Below are 12,850 nucleotides of genomic sequence, written 5' to 3'. Positions count from 1 at the left end.
AGTCCAAAGCGCATGTGTTGTTGGAGGGTCTCGAAAGTTCGGCTATACCCGGATGGCAAAAACAACTGCCAGGCCCGCCCAGATCTAGGCAGCACAGGCATTCTGGGTGAAAGAGAAACTTCCGCTCATTGCGCACTTGGACCTTCCTCGGTCAAGCCGCTAGCCTGGGGCTGGACTATCCCACTAATCTTACTGATCCCGCTGGATTGCAATCTTGGGAAGATGGGAGTAGGGGACGATCCCGTGTGCGCCGGCCTGCTGTTGGGATTTTTCATTATATTGGTGGTGACTGTCGTTGCCATCGCGGTATGCGAGGGAATGTCTCGTGGCTGGTGTCGGAGATCACCTCCTCCCCCCAATCCTCCAAGATCATGAAGACAACTAAGACGCCCTCGAAACCGTGATGAGGTGATGGAAACAGACTTATAGTTCAAAGAAGAAAATGTTATTGATCAGAGGAGTTACCGCGCGGCGCGTGACTGTTGTTCTTGGACTCTATCTTTCTGTCGCTATCGCCCCGTGAGTAAGGGTAACAAGACATCGAAGGACAACATCCAAAGGACAGTGCTGATATCTTTGGTTCTTACTTTTTCTCTTTCTGATTGTGTCGCGTGGGACTTTGCTGGATTGTTATACAGTTAATTATTTCAGGTTCTTGTTTGCTAATAAATTGTTGATTATTGTTTACAGAGTGTCTGATAGTACGGTTGACTGTGCAGTTCGGCACACAGCTCGAATTTGCTTAACACCAACAGGTGAAACAGTAGTAGCAAATTGCATGTTGGTCACAACTTGTTGGATTAACTGAACAAAGCAAGGAATAAATAACACACGGCAAAAACATTAAGGCGACAACTGCACATAGCAGATAGAATAAGAGCTGTTTTACCTATGGTGCTCTGAAAACACCCTCAATGTTAGACTCAGAATGGTGGGATGATCTATTAGGAGCTTCCTGGTGGAAAAGATTGTTGTGAATGCGTTATGCCACGTGAAAACTATGATTGTAATTGTAAGGTATTATCTTGAGAGTGTTATGATAAATGTTGGAATTGTGGAAAAAGGTTTGTTTGCAGTGACGAAAATGAAAGTAGCATCTAATAAACAATAATAGGATAAAAGAAAAAGGGGGGATTGTAAGAAGCTATGAACTAAGGGTATTGTTTATTGAAATTTATGTTAAGCTCAATGTAAAGGTTAGGCGGCAAAAGACAGAAAAACTGCTTATGCAAATAGCTGCCAGACACCGCTTGTGTGAGACAAGATAACCTGTGAGACAAGATGACCGCGTGAGACAAGATAACCGCAATTGCTTACACAAACCAGATACTTGTGCAAGCAGAAGGGGTACTGATCAAAGACAACCACGAATGTAAAAATGTATAAAAAGGAACAGTTTGAACTGATCAGTACGGCAGTTGGCGGAGCGCAGACTCCCCTGTCGTCCAGCGCTGTCTTTGCTCATATTCTACTTGCTATAATTAATAAAATTATAATTGGATTATGATCCATTGTGGTCTCAATTTATAACAATTTCTTAAGTACAGAAGTGACACCCTGTTCAAGGATGCTTTAACACTGGTCTTTGGGGACAAACTCAGCAGTGCCCTGGTAGCTCCATCCTCCCCTGGACTGTTCCTTCAGGCTGTGACAGGCCCCTTTTGTCCAGCTCCTTGCTCCAGGCTTCGTTGGAGATAACCCCCTGGGGCAGGAGGTACAGCTTTCCCGGGATAGGGTAAGGGGGAAGTTGGCTAGTGAGTGCAATGGGTTTGCTTATAAGGCAAGTGAGTTTCCTTCCTTTGGCTGGTGAGAAGGAGTGAAGCTTAACCAAAACGCATACTCTGGCTTTTTGCCCCTGAAAACACTGTATTCACTAAAGTGTTAAGACTCTTACAGATGCTTAATGCTCCTGAGAGAGATGACCTTCACTGGGTATAGCTCTTTCTTTCCCCACTCCCACAGTTCAGCTAGAACAAATACAGCCAGAGTATTGATGCCAGCTGAAAATCACGTTGCTGAGGAGAAAGAGGTCTAATAAATTAAACTATTCCATAGGTCAAACTTAAAATCATATATAGTTTTACCAAAATAGAGCTAGAATATTTAAACAGAATACTTAAGCAGGATAGAAATGCAATTTTATCCCTCCCCCCCATTCTATTTTTAAATACTATACAAGGATGTTTACACTCAAATCTTGAGGCTGCTGGCTCCTGTAGGAAATCTGTGATTGCACTGAGGGAGGGTAATCCTGAAGGAGAATCAAGACGATTCACTCCGGCATGTTCAGACCTGCTCATGCTGCCCTCAGCTCCTTTGTAGCCAACAGAGAGAAAAAGTCCTCCTAGGACATGGTTCGTCTCACCTCATACCAGTTAGAAAGGGAGCTCGCAGTGATTAGCTCAAATTTGCAATTTTTAGACATATAATGAATTTCACACACTGTTTACTTGCTGGTTCCTGTTAAAGTATTCTCTTCACCTTTTAAAAGAAATATGCACTAATGTCCCCATTCGGGGATTCAATGTACTACATCAACTCCTGCATCAATGGCACATGCAGTGTTTCCTTCTCACACTGGGATGTCAGAAGCCTCAGAAAGAAATCTGTCTTCACAGTATTTGCAACTACTCACAGGAACAGAATAAACCCTAATGTAGCTATTCTCAATGTAATTGTAGCAATTAAGTCCTAAATGCGACACACATCAGAAAGCATCTACTAAGGCTAAAAACAATACAAAGCAACAGCTTTAAATAGAAGAGGCTATCAATTTGAGAGGGTTTAATTTCTCAAAACAGTTATCCATGTAGTTTTATTGAGTGTCCTAGCACATACAGTATTAAAATATTCTAAGTCTCACCAGAATAAATGCATTTTATGTGAAATCCATGACAGTCTCATAAGATTCTGTGAAAAACAGGATGCTTGATGATGCAATTAAGACTCTTTGTAGCCACTTTTATAAAAGCTTAATACCAAAGGGCCAGTTGTTTGTTTTTTTTTTTTACTGGGGACTTAATCTAAAAATTATATCAAATACAAAAGTGACTTATATTTGCTCTATCTCTGTGAAATATAAAACAATATGCAAGCTTCTAAAATGGAAGCTTATAATGCTAAATGAACATTAATAACTGTTCCACACCAAAATAAAATTCAAAATTATGTACCTCAAGCTTTGTTCTCTGGATTCCTGCATCTTGGCTTTTTTCACCTGCAGAGACAAAAATGTTCAGACACACAACAAACAAGAGCTGTCCTTGACAGTATCTATGCACACAGACCTCCATTAGCAGATCATCACTGGTTACCAGAGAGTTTGCATTAGTATTTAAATACAGAAAGCCTTACACTGAACTCCAGAGGTAACCAGTGTAACCCCAGGTTCTTCATCTCAAAACAAGCTTTTTCCTAATTAGAAAGCAACTGCTAACTCTGAATGTGTTTGCAAAATTGCCATGTTATTTAAGTATCAGATTATGGAATATACAGCTACAAACATCTGATAAGGACAATTTTATGGAAATTAATACAACAGCCATAAATTTTAAGAAAATCTTATTCTGCGTAGATTCAGAACTGCCATAAACTTGGGTCCTTTGCTTTTTTCCCCCTATATTTAAATATTATATAAAGATAGAAACTTGCATATTTTTTCTGTAATATATTAGGAGTTTCGATTTTCATTTCTGAGTAACAACAATACAGCATTTATTCCATTTTTGTAAGTGGTCAACTGGATCTAGTTCCTGTATAGGGTATTACACAACAGAAAGCACTGGCTTGAACACAAATTCGGTTTTCTGCACGCAGACTACAAATACTACTTTGAAATCCTTGGTATGATGACAGGGCTAGTTTCTGTAGCCTGTAGTCTTTTGAGCGAGACGTTCCTGTGATATACAGACTTTTCTTTCCCCCACCTTCTCCCTCTAACAGAAAGTTTTACAGCCTTCATGTTTCCAGAGTGTGTTTGGATGCCAAACTTGCTGCTTCAGTACCCAGCAGCACTCACCACTCTCCCTGGTCCCCAGAGGGCACTCAGCAGACAGCACTGTTCAGCACATTTATTCTCTGAACAGGATCTAGAAAGGTACATGTCGGGTATCAGGCTGCAGGGATTACAGCCCCACAACTTGGGTGCAGTAGGGAAAGAAAGACTGCTGCCACATATAAAAGCCACTAGCATAAACACCTCATCATGTTATTCAAGTTTGTCCCTCTCAGGTGAGTATAAATAAAATGCCATGAAAATGCAACTTGAGCATGAGGTCAAAATGTGCTCAGAACTTTTTTTTAAAAACTAAATTAATAACACACAGGTGAATTCCTGTTGGGTAGAGAGAGATGGGAGGCAGAGGTACAAAAAGGATAAAGGTTCAAGGGGAAAAGAGTAAGCAACAGTATGAATGGCATGAACAGTATGAATGGCACCAGTATTTTAGAGCTCAGTCTGCTATCACCTCTGTACTAGTCTTGCCAGCAACTATTCCCTCTGACATTTCATTGCAGAACACTACAAACCTCATTAGCACTCATCACACACACAAAAAAGGCAAAGGCAATGATAAAAGACTATGGCAGTACAGTGGCTTGGATATCACACAGCCTCAAATCTTCTGGCAGTCACCACTTCAACCTGACATCAACTCCTGTTGTGGTTCTTCAGACCCACAGCTTCACAGACTTCTCCAGAGCCCTTCTCCTGCCTGGCCAGGAACACACACTACTGGTCCCCACTGCCAACAAGGTCCAAAGCCTAAAGGAGCTGCATCGGTCTTCCCCACCTACAACACTAAGGGAAAACAGTCTAGTGTTCCTCCAGCTCCCTTGGGTACCAAGTTATCAGAGCACGGGTGCTGCCCATCCATGGTGCCCCTCAACAAATTTCGGCACCCTTCTGTCCTTCAGCAGGTGCTTCAGCTCCTCCCTGGGACCGTGCCACCCGCTCCTGAGCAGGGACCTCAGCCACCAACACTGCACCAGACAGCTCAGGGTGCCAAACTGCCCACGGGGTTCTTAAAGAAAGGAGGCAGAAGAAAATGAATCACGTCAGAAAAAGTAGCAGTAAATGGCTTCAGACCAAAACTACATTGAGGAGAAAAATAAAAATTAACTTAGAGTTGGCAGCTTGAATTTTAGATTTCACAGGAAGAATGCTGCTGTTTCCAGTCAGGTAATCAGTAAGCTCTGGCTTCTTCAATTCAGTAGTTTTGGGTTTTGTTGGATTTTTTGTGGTTTGGTTTGGTTAGTTTTTTGTTTGTTTGTTTGTTTTGTTTTGTTTGTTTGTTTTGGTGTTGGTTTTTTTTTTTTAATATGGGAAGTGGACAGAGAAATCAGCTCATTTACCAAAGAAAAAACAAAACAAAAAACTTCAACTCCCCCCCAGAAGAAGTGAGGTTTTACAAGAACACATAAATTTTATTGACATTTTCATCACAACCAGAATGGAACAGCTGTTCCTAAAACACCTCTGAATAGTCAGGACTTGAGCTCAAAGCACTGCTCTGGTGATCTGCTTATTTTGGTCCCTGGACTGGAACTTCTATCTTGGTGAGTATCTACAGCACAAGGCCATCCATCATGTCTTGTACTCCTCTGATGGGAGATCTTCCCCCTCTGCCAGAAATGTGCTCTTGGTATGTGTAGAGAGAACAATATTTTAAATGAGTTTTCCTTTAAGTCAATAGTTATGTCCATTTAAAAAAAATCAATAAATATCAGGAGAGGGTTTCATACTCTTTTTAAATGACTCTGGAACATGAGATAGGCAATGTGAGCATGCAGCATAAATCAAGCAAAACAGCAATTTTGAATTTCAATCTATCATGTCCCTGCCTCATCTGTCTAGACTTGGCTAGTCCCTATCTCTGCAGATTTTTAAAAGAAATTCTCCCTAGTGTCTTAATGCTAAGCAATAACATTTACAAAATCTTGAAACTTCAGTGGGATACAAACACCATTTTCTACCCATCACTAATCACTGCAATTTACACTACAAATTTAAGTGGAACGGTTTTAAACATAGTCTTTCATGGGCTTGGAAAGCATTTTCTCTCTCTCCTGACACATGTCACAAAATGCAGGAACAGCACCAGGTAACAATAACTTAAGGATGAAGTTCAGGGCACAAGGAGAGCGCTGCCATGATACACTGTACTCCCAGCTGCGCCCTGCACAATCACACTCCAACCCCAAACCCTACATGGGGCACCTAATTCATCCTCTCCTGCGTGAGCCTCCAAAAAGGCTGCTGAAACCCTTTCAAACGCCTCCTTTAAAGACACGTTCCCCTCTGAAAACCTCTGGAGAGGTGCTGAGATGTTTTTTGTTCCCTCTCAAGTGACAGGATCACAGTTTGAAGACTTTTCATGCAGAAGTGAATTCACTCTTTTTAAAAATAAGAAAAAAAAGAAAAAGAGAATAAATTAAGGAAAAAGATGTGGTCAACCTTAGTGATTCAAGTTGCAGCTTTAGCAACTTCAGACATTATCTAATTAAGTTCTTCTGCTGTACTACAATGAATGACATGTCTTATAGGTACATCTTTGCTACTACCTCCATCTTTTTATTTCACTACAAGTTTTGGGCTTATATCATTAAAAAAAAAAAAAAAAAAAAAAGAGTCAGGTGACACATTCTAGCTGATCCCTGCTCCCAAATCACAAATTTCTATAACTGAAAATCCAAATTATTCTTTATGCTGGAAAACTGTTTCTGCCCCTGATCTACCATTGTTGGAGTTCAGTTGTATTTACAGCGTCAGAATCAAAGCAGAAATAAAGTTTTCCTCCTGATGTCTAGGTAACAGTTGCTCTATGACTGAATCCAACTCTAAGACCGATATTCATAGACTAATTTCAAAGCCCAAGCAGAACCAGGGGAAATCCCACACTCGCAGCTAGCCAGCAAGCAAGGCAAATACTTGTTGGAGCAGATGCTGCCAAAGCCATTTAATACTGCGGCAATGCCACTGTGAATGAAGGACTGCATACAAGTCAGGAATGCAGAATTTTATTGCAACCCCTTTGCCAATTTCAATTAAGTAAAACCCTCAGCCCAAACACAAGACCATCGAGGTTTTTTTCTACACTTTTGGCAGTGTTGGGTCTTTCTGGAACCATACTCTCCCTACCACTCAATCTGGCTTGCCGTTACTGATATGAGAAGTCATTCCAAACAGAGAATAACCCAGTGGATGTCTGCAATGAGTGTAACACAAGTTCCCCATACCTTATAAAAAAGGAGATTACTGTAATTTTCTAGCATTAAGAATTAAATAAAGTATTATAGAAATCAACTACATGCATCCATAATGCATTCAACAAATAAGAGATTACTATATATTATTACTTCTAAAAACTAATCCAGATTAGTAATTTATAAATCAGTAACTTTTTTTTGTCATGAGAAGGTTAGGTGACTTTCCATCATCTTCCCTCAAACTTCTCTTTGCTCTCTTATTTCCCATGTCTGTTTCTGTTTTCTAGCACTGCTGTGTGCACAGAAACTTTTCCATTCTAATTCAGACTTGAAAAGGGAAGAAACATTCCAAAAAAAGGGACAAAAGACCTGCCTGTTTAACATGCCAGGCGTTAGTATGTTGGGTGAGAAGTCTAACATTCATTTAGAAAAGACACACTGTATAAATTTGGACCAATAATTCCTATTTGTCAATATCCGCACAAGAAAATGAGAAAGTGGCTAGATTTTTTTCTTTTTTTTTTTTTTTTTTTTTTAAGTAACATACATTGAACTCAAAGCCTGATGACTTCTCTAACGGCTCCTTTCTGGACTCAGTTATCAATGGTTTGCCATAAACATTATTTTTCAAAGTAACATACTAATCGTGTTCCCATGACTAAGAAAAGGAAAATCATTGGGAAAGAAAAAAAGTTTGCACAATATCAACATTGGGCTACAAGACTGAGAGGATTTTGCAGAGTTGACTTCAGTTTTCTTTGTTTTTTTTAATTAGGAAACTTCACTTGTTTCAGGAATGGTCTTACTACAAGAAAAAAAACAAAAAAACAAAAAATATTGTTCATTTCCTTCTGCAAGAATGTGCTATTATGTGCAAAATACCACCTCACTTACTAGTTGTGATCAATATAGTCTCATATTCTGTCTCAGAATAATGACTGGCATGAAACACTTAAAAGAAATTACCATTAAAATCTTCAACTAAAAATTACAGCAGAATTTGCTTACAGACGATGCTTTCATGTACTGAAAATTAGCTGAACCCTGTCTCTCATGCCCTGAAGAACAACATTTTATAAAAACAGTTTTCATTATGTAAGTATGTAATTACAGATATTTCATTTTTTAATACATACATTTAATTCATTTTTAAATTCTACAAATATCTGGAGTTCCAACTGTATGTTTTTACTAATTAGTTTCACATTTTGTGCATATTGATTCAGAAATACAATCTGCATGTTGTGTAAAGCAATATTTTGACCAACTGTAAATTACATTTCCATTTCATTCGACTTTGTTCCCAAGTCATAAAATTGCATAAATCTTCACAATTTATTTTCTAACTAGTTAACCGAAGAACACAAAATTCTCACATAAAAAAGCATTAAAATCCTTTCAATAAGAACATTACCAAATTGCCCTCAGCATATTACTCTATTTTTATGTGCATTTGAAAAGGTCTCCAAAATTAAAGTAAGTTTCACTCTGAAGGTAACTTAGCAATTTCTTACTGAGTCTGCATCAGATTTAATTTGGGAATATAACATTACGACAAACTTTTTTACTGAATTCCTATGTTATTATGTTTTAGTTATACGAATTTAATTTATCATGTTGTATTAATAATCGCTCTATCCAGAACTTCTGTGACGTGACATCATTAGTTGTTGATAATACAGACAGTATTGCAAATATGTAAGATGTCTGGACAGCTATTTTTAACTTAAGACATGCTTCCCTACTTGAACACACTGTTAAATTGAGAATTAAAAAAAAATGCTTTCCACCTATGGAGATGACGGATCATGGGTCCTTTTCAAGATCTCAAGCACAAGAAGAATTAAAGACTATATACACTGTAATAACCAGCATGCTGGTTCTGTCATTAAAATACCGATTTCAATTTCTCTAAAACAGGCTTGAAATAGTCTGGTTTTCTGATCGTAACAAGTAATTACCTTATACAGAAACATTACAGAGTTTAAGCATACATAACTATACATTTTATTACTATTGCCTCTATGATTATAATAAATTAAATGTACAACACATTTTACTAACAGCAAAATGATTTTTCACCTCTAGATAAATATACTAAGTATAAGCCTTATTTTCCATTATTAATTAAAATAACTGTATACTGAATTTGTGAGATCACCAATTCGTTTTATATGTTCATTTTTAGGCTTTAAAAATATACTTACTGGTTGTTCGGGTAAGTCTTGTGGCTCTTCCATGGGTATTACTATTTTAATGCTTAAATGAATCAAATCGTGTGTTCCTCGGCAGTCTTCAAAGCCTGTCAAAAAAAGGTGTTCATAGCTTTATGTACTTTTGGGGGGGCTTATCATTTAGGCTATCAGAGAACATTAATTGTTATATATTCCACCCACAAGGTTTCAACTCGTGTTGCTATCACCCAAGTAAAAGACGAAATTAATTTATGGAAAGATTTCATAAACAAGGGATTTAGCTTTAAGCTTCAAGATCCAGAATTTTTCACGCACGTGGCACATTTCTACATCATTTACTTGTACCATACTGACTACAGAAGCTAATGTATCAATCAGACATGTGCACTATGATTTTAAAGACACTTTAAATGATCAAGCCTGGTCTACTAGGTCAGTAAACAGCGTGATTCAATCTAACCTGTTTTAATTTAGAACATTTATATAATGAACAAAAAAAAAAAAAATCAGGACAAGACTGTACACCCAAATGCATTTAAATGTGGTACTGTTTATTGCCAAATTCACAAAGGAAGTTTATTATTTCAATTGCACCTTTCAAAAAGAGAAGTTTGATGAAAATTTATAAAATAAAGCTTTATTTTGGAAGCGAAGTAACCCAGTAGCGTTTAGCAGAGAGATCTTCTATACTATACCAAAAAGCTGCTATCCCTCAGGGTTTTTAAGCCATGAAAAGGAAATTTTGCAGATTACTTTCACAACCTGATTAATTTTTATAATTTGCTGATCAAAAGATAAAGATATGTGTCCTCCACACCTTCCCCCTCTGTTTGACCAATGTTCACATACTGTGTGATCTATGCATTCCATTGCTCTTCTTTCACTCTCTCATTTCAGAGCCAGTTTATTAAAAATAAACCCTAACTTCTTCAGACAGGCTTTATCTAAACTGCACCAAAAGCAAGTAAGTGCCCCCTCTCCCATCCCAGCAGAGCTGTCTCATCCATATGCACAAAGGTGCATTATTGAACACAGAGCAAAACCTAACTAGATTACAGAAATTAGAAGAAATGCTGAAAACCACTTAGTGGTTTGGAAGAAATTAAATGCAACTACTTTCTGTTCTAAGGTACAACCTATTCCTCCTTCCATAGCCATGAAAGATTTGCTGTAAGTCTCAGTGGAAATGAGAAAGGACATTTACCTGGCTCTCCTTCCTCTATATATTTTTTTTTTCCCATCCTGTCTGGAGCATTCGGTCACCCTCACATCATGAAATTGTCCCCATGCAAAGTGACTAAACAAGTTAACAGAAACAACTTTCCAGTGTCCTGAAAACAAATGCTATTTCCTCCTCCTGGCCCCTGCCAGACCTACTTAAAACTCCTAGCACATGCAGCCAGCCTGCAGCAGAGCACCACGTGCCGAGTCCAGGGATGCTTTGCAGCCTGGAATAATTTCCTATTAACCATGAAAACACAAAGGATTTCTTCTACCTTATTTGAGGACAGGTAAAGGTCTTACATGCCAGGGTGAAATTTCATTGTGGGTTTAAGTATTTTCCAAGGCTGCCTCCCCTAATCAAAGCTACTTACCTTTATTGCTTTAACTGTAAATCAACTGAATGTACAATAAGTCTCTTCAATAACTCAGGTTCTTCTGGTATTACCCCATTCACACCGCACAGAAGAAAGTATACAAAATAATTACTATCATCATTCTAGTTTTTCTGCCATTAGTTTTAATCAGTTTGATTTTAAATATAAAACTTATTTCCTTTCTACTTTTTGTAGGAATAACAGAGAAAAATCAAGACTGAAGGGAAACTGTGTCATTCAAAGATTATGAATAGGAGCATAGAATACAATGGCAAACAGCAAGAATATTTGAAATTGATACCAATGGGTCCTGTTCTGTTCCTCACCCTTCATTTTTGTTATATGACATTGTTTCATTGTGTAACTCCTTAGGAAAATCCCAAACTAAATTCCTCAGTATGAAAAAAGATTTCACATCACACTTTGATCCATACCACAATAACTTCCCATTCTATGCTTTGTTTAAAAGCAGTGAGCAGTTCTTTAATTTTGAGAAGGATCTAAATAACTATAAAGACAAAAAGATTCCCAGAGTCACATGAGAACATATTAACTATACTTGTGAACAAAACTCTCTTCCCAAATGAGCAGAGCATCTTGTAGCACCTGGAAGCAAATGAATGAACCAAACCAGATGAGCAGTAACTGCTTGCCTAGATAGCAAGTGAAAACTTGACCTCTGGTGGCTTCACTCCTTTTCCTAAAGAATACTCGATACCTCCAGAAACAGGCAACTTGGGCAGAAGACAGCCCACAAAGACCTAGTGCTCATTGCTGTTGTTACACAGAAGCAGGCAGAGCAAGAAGCAGCAGCCATTTCAGGGTGAAAGGGATGTACTTAACTGGTACGCCTGACAAGCTAGGAGTGACGGGGTCTCTCTCCAGCAAAGGCCTCCTACATCACAAACAGTTTAAGCTGCTGCTGAAGGAAGAGCTCCTGCTCCTCCTTGCCTCCAGCAACCCACTCTTACTCACCTGACACCCCTTCCTTTGTGGCCACCAAAGCGCTTGTGTGGCTGAACAGTAGTCTGGATCTGGGATCTGACCTTCTAAGAAAAAGAAAGAGGGCGGGGAAAGGCACCCAAGCACAACCATTTTGCTAAGCTGCTTTAAGTGGGATCAACTCTGGTCTCGCACAGCCCCATGCTGGGGAGAGCCAGCAGGATGGGGAACAGGCTGAGTACATAAGCAGGGCAGGAGGATGTCCCTTTTCAGCAACAGCCATAGTAAATGAAACCACAATTTTACAATCTTATTTATGTTTCACTTTGGCAAAAAAGAGGACATAAGTCACAGTGATATACAAATAGCTCTGCAGCCTTTCAACCTATATCACCCCACCCGATTGCCAAGTTCTGTAGAGCTCTCACACAACTTCTTGTGGCCAGGCATGGAAAGCACTTGGACCATGAGCCCGGCCAGTGCCTTTCCTTGCCACGACCTCTGCGAGCATGGAGCTGGGGAGAGGAGCTGCCTGACTCTCTCCTCCTCAGGGAGAGGCTGAGCGAAGCTGCTGACAGTTTCAGCACTGAAGCCCCGCGGATGAGGATCTGGGGAGCAGCTGCTCCGGCTGCACTCGTTTCCCTAAGAGCACCCTCCAACACGACCCCCGCCCTCGGGCAGGCACCCACCCCAGGGCAGCACAGCCTGCCCTCTGGCCAGCCCCGAGCACCTCTGGGTGCTGTAAGCCGCCTGCTTGCCCCGGAGGAGAGGTACGTGCTGATGCACTGCACAGGGCTTGGGTTTCCGAAAAACAAACGCAGTGCCTTTCACCTGCTCAGCTTGAGCTACCTCAGAGCAGCTTACTTCGCAAGCAGCTCGCAATGAACAGACTTGACTTTTAAAAACTGA

The 12,850-nt window shown here is 39.5% G+C and overlaps 1 protein-coding gene across 6 annotated transcripts in view; it reads right to left on the bottom strand.

The window, feature by feature from the left end:
* Positions 1–12,850, bottom strand: part of EYA3 (EYA transcriptional coactivator and phosphatase 3) — a 71,315-nt gene that overhangs the window by 40,273 nt on the left and 18,192 nt on the right. For 3 of the 6 annotated variants that reach the window (XM_042793592.1, XM_042793593.1, XM_042793597.1), the window contains exons 1-2: positions 4,019–4,804; positions 3,174–3,217 (exon numbers count right to left, since the gene is read on the bottom strand). In XM_042793592.1, coding sequence (XP_042649526.1) covers positions 3,174–3,217; positions 4,019–4,192 — 218 coding nt within the window. In that variant the 5' untranslated portion in view covers positions 4,193–4,804. Of the gene's footprint in view, positions 1–3,173; positions 3,218–4,018; positions 4,805–4,841; positions 5,022–9,413; positions 9,509–10,605; positions 10,697–12,850 lie in introns of those variants that run through there. The other 3 variants (XM_009964695.3, XM_042793595.1, XM_042793594.1) reach the window with 3 other exon arrangements.

Source organism: Tyto alba, unplaced genomic scaffold (genome assembly GCF_018691265.1).
Source record: "Tyto alba isolate M040663 unplaced genomic scaffold, T.alba_DEE_v4.0 Super-Scaffold_20, whole genome shotgun sequence".
Lineage (NCBI taxonomy): Eukaryota > Metazoa > Chordata > Aves > Strigiformes > Tytonidae > Tyto > Tyto alba.
This window is presented reverse-complemented; position numbering and strand designations above follow the sequence as displayed.